Source organism: Euprymna scolopes, chromosome 9 (assembly GCF_053919585.1).
Source record: "Euprymna scolopes isolate OS-2025 chromosome 9, ASM5391958v1, whole genome shotgun sequence".
Lineage (NCBI taxonomy): Eukaryota > Metazoa > Mollusca > Cephalopoda > Sepiida > Sepiolidae > Euprymna > Euprymna scolopes.
The window spans coordinates 78,784,648-78,797,766 of NC_136490.1; the positions used below are offsets into that span (position 1 = coordinate 78,784,648).

The window sequence follows — 13,119 nt, forward strand, 5'->3', positions numbered from 1 at the left end:
GGCAACCTTTGTTTCATTGTAAAAATCAACATTACTGCATTTCTTTTCCTCTGCATCAACGACACTATAATTTAAAGAGAAATTTCATTTCTGGGAGATAACTTTGCTTTGACAAAGTTTAAAACCGGCTTCAAAACCTAGTAAGTGATGCCCTTTTTTTCTTCCTTGCAACCTCTTTCCCCACAGAAGCAACATTGCGAGCAAGTGCTCATCTATGCTTCAATCTATGCCCCCCCCCTGCCAAACTTCCAAAAAAAAAACACTTGTCTAGTTAAGACCATCAATTTTTCCCCATTCTCTATGCCTAAATTTTAAAAAATTCCATGAACAAAGCTCATTCCTAGAACTGCCCGCCTGTGGAACTGTTTTGCTCGTTTGCTTTCCTACAATATGGTCGTCCAATGTAAACAAGTTCTTGTTGAGTCCTCCTGCCAAATCATCCATTTCTACCCAATTTCCACCACTAACTTAATACACTGTTGTCTCAGTGACTATTGTACACTCATTAACCCTTATCCTTGAGTGGCTTTAAAGTCTTGATAAGTAGTGACTCATGTAAAAAGAAAAAAGGTTTCTAAATTAATACATAAATACATGGTTTACTTTTAAATATTACTGGCCCTTACTTTAAACAATGTTCAACGAAACGTATGCAAATTATTATGCGTATATTATACAAATAGATCATAGATGCAAATATGTTTCAAGCTTACAGACATTTCTGATTAAAGACACACCAAAAGTGATTTGCTTCAAAGTTGAAGTTGATATTAAACTTCTCTGGCAGTTGATGCTATCAAATACAATAAAAATATGTTGTTTAAAAACAGAATAAGAAAAAAGAACTAACAATTTAGATTGATGGCAGAATATATGGCTAATACACTCCAGACATAGTTATCCATACCCTACATGCAAAAACTAAGTAAAAAGACATTTCGATATCTTTTAGCATAGAGCAAAAGAAATATGATATTGTAAAAGAAAATATCAGAATTGTTGATTTGCTTTAAAAAAAAAAAAAAAAAAATTTTAAAAAAGTATATTTCAAGAAATATACCAAAGCACTTTCATTAATCATTTGTAATGATTTTTAAATTAAAAATAGTTTGAATAGCATTAAATAATATTCTAACCTTCATAGTAGCATGATTCAACATTTCTTGCCATGCAGGATCTGATGGCTGATCTCGTTTCATATAACCCTGTTCAGCCAAATGAACCATTTCTTTGGCGGCTTCATGCATACTACAGGCCCGTTCATATCTAACAGCAGCTTTTTGGGTTTCAATATGAGCCTAGAAAAAAAAAAAAAAAAATGAATTGTTAGAAATATGCAGTTTAGAAATAAAAAAACATTTTCTTATAGATGTAAACTTAAAAATAATTTCCTGAACAGTTTCATCTTTCAAACAATTTGAACAGTTTCATCTTTCAAACAAGATCATTAAATTTTTTCCTTTAATTAGCAATACACATAAAATTGAAATGGCTTAAAATATTTCAATAATGGCATACATAGAACGAGCTTGATAAGCTAAGAAATATGACACACAATATGGTTTCCGCTCTGCAAGATCTACTGCAGATGTGCTGACGGTTATATCCCACAGGATTAGTGAATCTCTTGACAAAGGCTTCCTTTCTAGGGCAATTGCTCTTGACATATCAAAGGCCTTCGACAAGGTATGGCATAAGGGTCTACTTCACAAGATTTCCAGCTACGGTATAACTGGAAATGTTTTCTCTATCATTAAATCATTTCTCTCCGATAGGCTCATAAGAGTAGTGGTAGATGGACAAAAATCGGAGGCCTGCAATATAAATGCTGGAGTCCCTCAGGGGTCAATCCTGGGCCCAACTCTCTTTCTGATCTACATCAATGACCTCCCTAAACACATACTTAAATCATTTGTTGACATCTATGCTGATGACACGACCATCTACGGCAACACATCAAAGGCTATAAATGACAAAGTTCTCTCTGATTCTCTCTCCTCTGATCTCGAGCGCGTGGTTCAGTGGGGGAAAATGTGGCTGGTTACCTTTAATGCATCCAAAACCAAACTCCTATCCTTACATCAACGTTCTGATCCCCATCTGGCATCAATTGTGATGGATGGCTCTTGTCTGGGTGAGGCCCCGTGTTTTGACAAGCTTTTGGGTTTGACCTTTACTCCTGATCTGAAATGGAACACGTACATCAAGTCTGTTGCCAAGGTCACTGGAAAGATGGTGGGATCCTTCTACCGCTCCAGAAGATATCTCACTACTGATGCAATTCTCTATCTATATAAAAGCCAAGTACGTCCAAGGATGGAATACTGTTGCCATATCTGGGCAGGAGCTGCAAAAACAGTCTATCCTGCCTTGACAGAGTACAAAATAGACTTTGTGACTTAGTGGGGGATGCCCTTTTCTCTACCCTGCAACCTCTCTCCCACAGAAGAGACGTTGCGAGCCTATCCTTGTCTTATCGTTATTTCCATAGCAGGTGCTCGTCTGAACTCCAATCTCTGGTCCCCCCTCGCCAATCTTTCACGAAAAACACCCGTCTAGCTGAATCCACTGTGAAAAATTTCCCCCACTCTATATCTGTGCCTAAATCAAAACGCGGATTCCATGAACAAAGCTTCTTTCTTAGAACTGCACGCCTGTGGAACTGTTCCGTCTGCCTGCTTCCCACTGGACTACAACTTGGATGTCTTCAAGTCCAATGTTAACAAATTCCTAATGAACCGCCCCCTTAAGTAAACACTTCATCAAATCTCCACACAAACGTAATGTACTTGCAATAACCCTTATCCCTGAGTAGCTTCCGGGCCTTGATAAGTGGTGACCACTGTAAAAAAAAAAAAAAAAAAAAAAAAGAATCTTAAAAATCCAATTAAATTAAGGAAGTTATAACTATTTTTATGCCGTGCATGTTTGGATATTTTTCCCTCTTTAAGACCATATGCATTTTGTCACATTTTTCACATTACTTTTTCAATAAAAACGTTATATCTGTTAAAACGCAAGATTAAGCAATGAAATTTACCATATAAGTGTATTTTTATACAAGGAATCAGAATGTTACTGAAAATCTCCAGAAATTAATGGTTTCCAAATAATCTGCAGTAAATGCACAAATATGCTGCAATTCCTTAAAAATTCTATATATTCATTAAAAACAAAAAAGTTAGAACACAAAGTTGAATTGTAATGCATTTTATGTATAAAAAAACTGAAATCTAAATCTAGGCTTGTTTAAAAATGAATATATTTGCAATATTTCTTTGGTATTATTTTAGATTAATACCTTCTGTTACTCCTCATCAGACCACCTCTCCAAAATATGTGATTCTTCCTTTATAGACAATTATGTGTGAACATCTTGAGAGATAAACAAAAATTATTTTAGAATTTAAATGTAAAATGATTTCCCATTCTGGGCCATTCCAGCGTTTTAGGGAAGTTAACCCATTTTTTTTTTTCTATGGTAAATAAATCCTGGGCAAAACAAAAACAAGTTTAGAATTTAGAGTGGGGGCTGGTTTCACATAAATTTAATGTAAAATAATTCACCATTTCGAGACCATTCTAGCATTTTAGGACAATTGACCAATTTATTTTTTTATGGGAGATTAATCATCTCTACTTTTCTTTAAGGAAAAGTCTTTTTTTTTCTTTTTTTTTTATACTTATATGTAGCTTACCAAGAAAGCTTGTTCTGTCTGCCACTAGAACTTAGCGTTATTGTTAGGGCATAGGTTTTAGGAGGAAGCTTGCCACTTGTACTTAGGGTAAGTTGTAGGATTAAGTGAATTTGTTTTGTGTTAAGAGGGTGTTTGACACCTATTCTGAAACTTTACAAGAATTATGACAAACAGACAAAAATAAATGTTATTTAAAACAAGTCACGTCATTCTAACAGAAAACGTGACCTTTGGAAAAGTATCAAGTATTTTTTGTCTTACCTATTTAAATAAAAAGAAACAACTTTTTGCTAAAGCTGGCAAATTGTTCACAATTCTTGAATGAATTTGATTTTTATTTTTAATTACATTTCATGTCTTTTTCTACTGTTTTTAGTTCTAAGTGGAGCACCTCCTACAAATATTTAAATATTGATTTTGCATCTTTTTTTTTTTTTAATAATCAGGTTTATTAGTTTCCATTCAATAATAATCCACTGATATCTGTACTAAAGGAAATTCGCAACACATTTTAAAAAAACGAAAATTAAAAAACATAGAAGTGTTGTACACGAGAACAAAACAATCATACTTCACATTTTCATTTGTTCAAAGCAAAACACAATATTTAAAAAATTTGTCCACTATCTAAATTTTTTAAATATTTACATGGTTGATAACAATAGCTCTAGCTAAACATGTAAGAAATTTTTTTATAACCAGATTTTCAATTTAAAAAAGAAAAGTCAATCTGGAATAAAAACTAATAACAAAAATGTCTGTTTACAGCCATGCTTTTGCTGCTGCTATTACTAATTCAAACTTAAAACGATTTTTTCATGTTTTTAAATTGCTACGTACCACAAGACAAAACAATGTGACAAGGACCGTGGACCAGACAACGTCGAGTTGTCTTGCTTGTTGCGGATCAGTCTTCTGGGTGGTCCTTTTAACAAGAGTTCAAGAGATTTCGCATTGTTGGATGTAACAGTGATTATGATGATTGTGATAATGATAAAAAGAATAAATCTGCTTTCTTAACAGATAATCAAAATGACAATATCTTGGATATTTTTTCAGGCTATATTTAAGAAATGTTAATCTTTCCTCTTTCTAATGATATTTTTTTCTGGTATGATCAATTTTTTTTGGGCAAATGATGTCAATTATGTAAGTATTTTAATGACAAATGCGTTTAGTTCTGCTTTTTTAACAGCAAATTTTTAGTCCCATTTTTAATGTTGACTGTTCACAATGTTAACTGTTCCACTTTGAAAAATCATTCTACATTATAACAGAAAAGTCATCCTTCAATTTGGTGAACAAAGTATAAATTTAAGTCAATTTTCATTAAAAAAATTCAAAGTTGAAAACTTCAGCAAATAAAATTTTACAGAAGTGTTATTTGAAAAATTATCCTTTTTATATCATTATAAGCAAAGTTTCATCAATAATAATTATTAGGATTCATATAAATCTTATTTAACATGGTGAACAGCTAGTTAACAAGCCGAACATACAGGGTCCCTCTCCATGAGTGAAAAATTTACTTTCACCAAGTTTGTGCAAAATTTCAAAACAATCCAAGGCGTGGTTATTGACAAAAATGCAGGTGAACGATTCTAGGGCAATTTTAGAGTTATCCCAGAAAATCCATTCTGGCAAAAATTTACTTTCCCCATGACTAATGTTTGTACAAAATTTAAAAAATTCAAGGCGTTATTGAGAAAAGTGCGAACGGACGAATGGGAATGAATTACTAGGTTTGTCAGGGGACCACTAAAAGAGACAAGTTTACAGGTTTTCATTTCTAAGTAACTTTCTTTTTCTTTTTTTTTTTTTTTTAGACGCTATCCTCTCCTCGTATATCAACATAATCACAGCATTATAATAGTAACAAAAGCAGAGGTTTTGTTTTTTTTTATTTTCTATTTTCCTTTTTATGTAGCAATACCAGATACCATAACGTTCAGCACTGGACAAGGCACACACTGCTACTTTATTTGACCCTCATAGTCTTTAAATCAGTAATAAGTACATTTCCCCTACCTCCATCAAAATAAAACTTATATAACTGGATTCACAATAAAATTTACTTTAAAATAGTATTTTAATATTTTTGTAATGGTATTAAAATGGTATTTTATTTTTGTAAATTCGAAGAAATCACTATTTAAATTCGACTATTAACGACGATACATGCCAGCATGCGTGCTCACACTAGATGACTTTTTGCAAATAAGCGGTCAGGGTGTGTTCATATAAATACTCAAAGCAGAAGTTGTACACATCGATGTTTCTAATTGTTTTAGCTAATCAGAGAAAAGAATTATCTTTGCTATGGAATATGAACACAACATGTACGTCTTTCCAGTCAAAAGTCAGAATATCTCAAATTTGATGCTTTGTAGTACAAAGATAAGTAAAGATAGAAACTGTGTTTAAACGCTATTCAATAGCAAATATATTAATTTCTTGTCATAAAATTTGAAAAGAATTGGATAAAAACTTATACACAAGTAGATAAAAGTAGTGACAAACACATATGAACATGAGAATTTTTGTGTGCCGTGACATGCACAAAAAATCTAAACAAATCATTTGTCAACTAACTTATGAAAATAAAAGTATTAATTTGTGTTTTCTAAATGACAAAAACAAACAAGTTTTTAATTATGAACAGGAAAAAGAATATTTTTTGAAAAATAACTGACAATGAACATTTTTTTTCTTGGTTTTTGAGTCACAAATAAAACATTTCAAAGTTAATGCTTTGTAATACAAAGATAAGTAAAGATATAAACCGTATTCAAATGCTATTTAATAGCATATGTATGAATTTCTTTTGTCCTAAAATTTGAAAAGAATTGGATAAAAACTTATGCATGAATTGATAAAAATATTGAAAACTACATGTAAACATGAATTTTTGTGTGCCAAGACGTGCACAAAAAATCTGTTAAATTGTTTGTCAACTAACTTACGAAAATAAAGTATTCCTTTTATTTTTGTTATTATTTAGAAAACAAATTTTTAAGGTAGTACTACAGTTTATCGCTGAAAATGGAGACACCATTTTTTTTTCAGGCACCCGTCATCAAAATCACAGGGAGAAATGAGTATTTTAAACTATGACCGAGTTAAAACACATAAATCACTTATCCCAGTTAAGTAAGAGAATAACTTATTGGATTTGTCTTACAATTCACAGAGTTATGAAAAAGTGGTCAAAAACAAATATATACCAAATAAATGTTGCTAAAGGCAAGTTAGTCTTCTAAAATAAGTAAATTTTTGGTGTTGTAAATGTTTATTCCGTTAAAAAAAAAAAAAAAAAAAGTAGTGTCGAGCGTTACATGAGAATAAGACAAAAATGGCCACAATGTCTCTTGAAGTCTCAACAAGGATTTAAAAATAAAAAAATTATACAAAATAGTGGATAATTGTCATGGTAACTTGAAGCCGTGAAAAGGAAATGTAATTATACTAATTAGTTTAATGTATTTGAAAACATAATTGTAATCTGTACAAAATTTCCTTTCATTTGATATGCTACAAGCCATATTTTGTTAATTTCTTTGAATTGTGTCGTGGTAGCCATCTTGGATTTTTCACAGTGTAATGATGACAAATGATAATGTCCATCAGAATAATATTTCGCATGATGATAAAGCCTTACCGCCCATTTTTTTAAACTGTTTTTATAATGCTTCTATTTGAAGCCAATAAATGAAACTTAATTATGCTAATTTGTATGCTAATTAGGTTAATGTAGTTGGAAACAATTTTGATCAGTACAAAATTTCCTTTAATTTGATATGCTAGAAGCCATATTTTGTTAATTTCTTTGAATCGTGTTATGGTGGCCATTTTGGATTTCCAGGTCATCATCTTGGATTTTTCATGATGTTATAATGGAAAATGATAATGTCCATTTCTTTTCTAATTTTCTTCCTTTGGGGCAGCCAAACTAGTTGCCAACATTGCCCTGCTTTTTTTTCTTTTTTTTTTTTCAACCGAGAGCTCTTTTTAGTATCCTTGTTGTTCCCTTAAGTGTAATTGTCTAGATCTCTTTTGCACTTGGTTCACCGGGAATATTAGTTAGATAAGATTTCAGGTTCTTCTTTATAAGCCCTGGTATGATTGATATCTCTCTAAGATTCAGTTTCTTTTCATACTTCCTATGATAATAAAGCCTTACTTACCATCTTTCTTATCTGTTTTTATAATGTTTCTACTTAAAGTTGTTAAAATGAAACTGGAATATGCTAATTAGTCCACAAGTGAGAAGTTCGTAAATAACGCCAACTGAACCTTCGTGGTATTATAATATGTTCAAAATTTCATCATAATATCTTAAAAAGATCTGAAGATACAGCTTTTTAAAGATTGGTTAGTCTGTAAATTGTTCAAATTTTCTAACATTTTCAGTCACAAGCTTATATGCATTTGAACAGGACTGACTTAAGGCAAAATGTCCAGTGAACAACACATTTTTTGTTACTTTGAAGAGTCATAACTCCAGTTCTAATGGGCCGATTTTAAAAAGCTAAAGATATTATTTCTTTGTTTTTTATGAGCGACAAGAAGCGATCAATTTTCTGGGTTGTCCTTTTGACACGAGTTCAGGGATTTCACATTGTTGGATGTAACAGTGATGATGATAGAGATAATAAAAAGGTATGTTTTTTGGCCAGTACGGGAGAATTAGTTGGTGAGGAGAGTTTGTTGACAACCCGGTAGTCGGGCGTCATGTCTGACAGCCTGGGTGAAAAAAATTAATTTTAACCATTATAATCCTGCACCCAGAAGTCAGTCTGATTTACCAAGCTTATAAAGGCTCCTGTCATGTAACAATGTTGAATAATTAATGTTACTAAAAAGACTGATTTTCTTTTGTTGTTTGCCCGTGGTTGTGAAATGAATTCTTCCCTAGAGCTAGGTTTCAGGATGCAGCAGAGGAGAGTGATGCACCTGCCTGTGAAAGAGGACCTCCTCCTCAACGTTCAACATCAGATGATCAGCCGAAGGACCCTTGTGGTAGGGTTACTGACCAGCCCTTATGAGAGCAGAACTGCCACATGGACTTAGTTGCGTGTTCGAGTAGAACTGCCACATGGACTGAGTTGCGTGTTCGAGTAGAAAAGCAATGAGTTCCAGCTACCAACGAGTGTCTGGTATAGATATTAAAGTCCTAATCATTAGACAAAGAAAAGATGAAGACAAAGATAAAAACTAGACGATCAAACCACGACAAGGAGTTATGAATAAGTCTTCGCCAGTCTAAAGACTTAATTCGCAAGGAGTTTGAGAGTTAAATGCTCTCGAAAAGTTTTGAAGATTAAAAGCCATTGGAAACTTGAAGGGTCCAGACGTAAAGTTATTGAATTTTATTTGACAAGTTTTTATTTTATTTTTATTTTTAAAAATGTAACCCTGAGCCGTCGGGAGTGGGGTTACCTTAAAGGTGCGGCCCAACTCTGCTCCCGGCGATGCAGCCCATAGGTTATACATACGCATACATAAATAAACATAGAAAGAGTTTTGTGTTTACTATAATATTATGCCAGTATAAATCATGTAGAATATCTGCATGAATATAATTACACGTAATAGTTAACTAAATATGATTATCCCATGAGAAAACCACAAAAACTAATAGGTAATTAATCAAAATGAATTATGCTCTTTAAGAGCATATCTGAGAAAATTGACCACATCCTGTCTTCTCATTCTTCGGCTAACATTCACATCTGTGATGACTTCAATGTCCACAATGTGGAATGGCTGACCCATTCAAACAAGACAGATGAGGGGAGGTTTGTCATGACTTCTCCATTGCCTATGACCTCACACACATTGTTCATGAACCCACCCGTGCACCCGATACTACCGGTCAGTATGCAAGCCTTCTAGATCTTTTTCTCACAACTTCCTCTGAGCTATGTTCATGTTCCATTCTATCTCCTCTGGGATCTTCTGACCAATCGGTTGTATCAGTTAAGATAAAAATGAAATGCAGCAAGTCTTCAGACGTACCTCTCCACCGTACAGTATATCGATACTCTATGGCTGACTGGGATAGCTTCCGTACATTTATATCTGATCTACCTCTGCATTCCATGTTTAAAAAGGATATGTCCTCTATAGTATCAGATCTGACCGAATGGTTAATTGTAAGTATAGACCAATTCATACCATCTAAAAAATTCCAACTAAAACCTAACAGCCAGCCATGGTTCTCCCCAGAATGTGCTGCTGCCATCGCACACACAAATCATTTTTTCCATAGCTACCAACGTAATAGATATACCGAGACTAAAGCTACTTTCAGGACTGCCAGCAACCACTGTAAAAGAGTAATAAAAAATGCAAGAGAGTTATATGCTCAGTCTGTTAAATCCAAAGTAGCTGAGCAGCGGCTTGGTTTCCACCAGTTTTGGCAAATAGCAAACAGGATCCTGAACAGAAGCGTGCGTTCTATCCCAACCATCATCAATGGACCTGAGGTCATCTCGTCAGCATCAGACAAAGCCAAACTATTTGCCAAGAACTTTGCAGCAAATTCTACCCTATGCGACGAAGGCCATCAACTCCCCGTATTTCCTTCTATAACAGACAACACGCTATGCAACATACAATATCTGTGCGTGATGTCAACAAGCTAATCAAGAACCTTGATTCCAATAAAGCAACTGGCCCTGACGGCATTCCAATTATAGTGTTGAAAAAGCTTCAACCAGAACTTGCGCCCATACTTACAAAACTATTTAAGCGTTGTATTAAGGAGAATTGCTTCCCAACACCCTGGAAAACCTCATCAGTATGCCCTGTATTTAAGAATTCAGGTGACAGGTCATCTCTCCCTCAGTACAGACCAATATCTCTCCTATGTGTCATGAGTAAGTTGCTGGAATCCATATTAAATTAAGTAGTAGTCAATCACCTCAGCAGAAATAACCTTCTTAGTGATATGCAATATGATTTCCGTTCTGCTAGATGTGCTAACGGTTATATCTCATAGGATTAGTGAATCTCGACAAAGGCAATTGTTCTTGACATATCAAAGGCCTTTGATAAGGTATGGCATAAACGCCTACTTCACAAGATTTCCAGCTACGGTATAACTGGAAATATTTTCTCAATTATTAAATCATTTCTCTCTGATAGGCTCATAAGAGTAGTGGTTGATGGGCAGCAATCAGAGACCCACAGTATTAATGCTGGTGTCCCTTCTCCTTTGATCTTGAGCACGTGGTATAATAGGGGAAGAGGTAGGTGGCTGATTACTTTTAATGCATCTAAAACCAAGCTTCTATCTTTACATCATCAACGCTCTGATCCCCATTTGGCATCAATTGAAATGGATGGCTCTCATCTTGGGGAGGCTCCATGTTTTGACAAGTTTCTGGGATTGACCTTTACTCCTGATCTGAAATGGAACACTTACATCAAATCTGTTGCCAAGGTCACTGGAAAAATGGTGGGATTCTTCTACCGCTCTAGTAGATATCTCACTGCTGATGCAATTCTCTATATAAAAGCCAAGTACGTCCAAGGATGGAGTACTGCTGCCATATTTCTCTTCCCTGCAACCTCTCTCCCACAGAAGAGACGTTGCAAGCCTGTCGTTTTATTGTTATTTCCATGGGAAGCGCTCGTCTGACCTCCAATCTCTGGTCCTCCCTTGCCAATCTTTCACGAAAAACACCCGTCTAGCTGAAACCACTGTTAGTAATTTTTTCCACTCTATATCTGTGCCTAAATCAAAACGTAGATTCCATGAGCAGGGCTTCTTTCTTAGAAGTACACGACTGTGGAACTCTCTTCCGTTTGCCTGTTTCCCACCTGACTACAACTTGGATGTCTTTAAATCCAACATAAACAAATTCCTGTTGAGCCACCCCCTTAAGTAAGACACTTTATCAGATCTCCATTACTAGTGATTACTACGATATTATCCCATTGATTACTGTACAAGCAATAACCCTTATCCTCGAGTGGCCTCCGGGCCTTGATAAGTGGTGAAAAAAAAAAAATAAAAGCAGATAGGATGTGGTCAATTTTCTCAGATATACTTTTAAAGATAGTAACTCTGCTTTGGGGGGGGGGGGCGATAGAGAGGAAATATAAACGCAGTAGTGTGAGCAAGTGCAATCCGGAAGCACATATAGAGTAAGTCAGGATCTTCTCCGGAGATGTCCCTACTACATGGGAAGCCATCTTTAATATAGCACATATTCCATGCCCATGGCGATCTTGGGGGTCAGATTTGAAAGTTAAGTTAAAGTATCCTTTGATTACAAACTCATGTAGGGAAATAGTCTGTCCAATGCCAGTTTCACTTAGAAATAATAGGTCTGGTTTAGTCTCCTGTAATTGGGATTCAACCTCTGGATGGTTAGAATGTAGACCCCTGATGTTGGAGAACATTGGTAGTGGGGGGTCTACGTTGGAAGTTGGAGATCCAGGTTTAATCGTGTATTTTTTCTTGAAACTTGTCATGAAGTTTTGGGATTTGTGGACTAGGTCAACAGACTTGCTTAGAGCAGGACAGGAGGGAAACTAAGAGAGAAAAAGAAACAAAGAAATTTTTTTTTTTTTTGTAGCACATAAGGTAAAGCCGTAACAATTACCCACTAATATGGCATCGAGAGATTCCATGAACAAAGCTTTTCTCTTAGAACAGTCCCCCCTGTGGAACTCTCTTCCGATTGCTTGTTTTCCAGCTGACTACAATCTGATTGTCTTCACAAGTTCAATGTAAACAAGTTTTTTATGAACCGTCCTCCTAAGTAATCCAATTTACAAAATTCCCACTACTTATGTTTATTAAGCCATAATCACATTGACCAATGTATACGCATTAACCCTTATCCTCAAGTGGCCCCCAGGCCTTAATACGTGGTGATTCCTGTGGAAAAAAATATAAAAATATTAATGAAAACTTGATGTAATTTGAGATTAGTGATGTGGTCTATACATAATCGATTTTTTTTTTTGTATCCATATTGAGTTTTGGAAATTATTTTGTTATCTAAATACCATACGAGATGGTAGTTGATTATTTTTTCAAAATGTTTTGCATAGACAGGTTCTGAGAGCTATTGGTCTGTAGTTTTCTGGGTTTGATGTATCTTTCCCCAATTTGGATATCAGTATTACTATTGCTCGTTTTATTTTTCCAGGAGAATTTTGGGGGTATGCATTTTTTTGGCTATTTTCATGAATACTTTGGTGACTTCTTCCATTGTTTGAATTTGATGATCTGTTAATTGTAGTGAATAGAGTTCTTTGAATTTAGCCCAATTGGCATTGTGTTCCATCTGGGTATGTGGTTTTGGATGGAGTTATTGTATTTTATTATAATAGGGTAGTGATCACTTCCACATGATTCTTTGTAGGTGCTTCATGTATAATCTAAGAAGCTAGATGGATCCCA

The 13,119-nt window shown here is 34.6% G+C and overlaps 1 protein-coding gene across 2 annotated transcripts in view; it reads right to left on the reverse strand.

The window, feature by feature from the left end:
- LOC145284721 (uncharacterized) overlaps positions 1 to 13,119 on the reverse strand; it is a 251,056-nt gene that overhangs the window by 139,238 nt on the left and 98,699 nt on the right. Inside the window, exon 4 of one of the 2 annotated variants that reach the window (XM_080133642.1) lies at positions 1,137 to 1,298. The exons of the other annotated variant lie outside the window; for it this stretch is intronic. Within the exon in view, the coding sequence (XP_079989768.1) occupies positions 1,137 to 1,298 (162 nt within the window). The remainder of the gene's footprint in view (positions 1 to 1,136; positions 1,299 to 13,119) is intronic. 2 annotated transcript variants of the gene reach the window in all.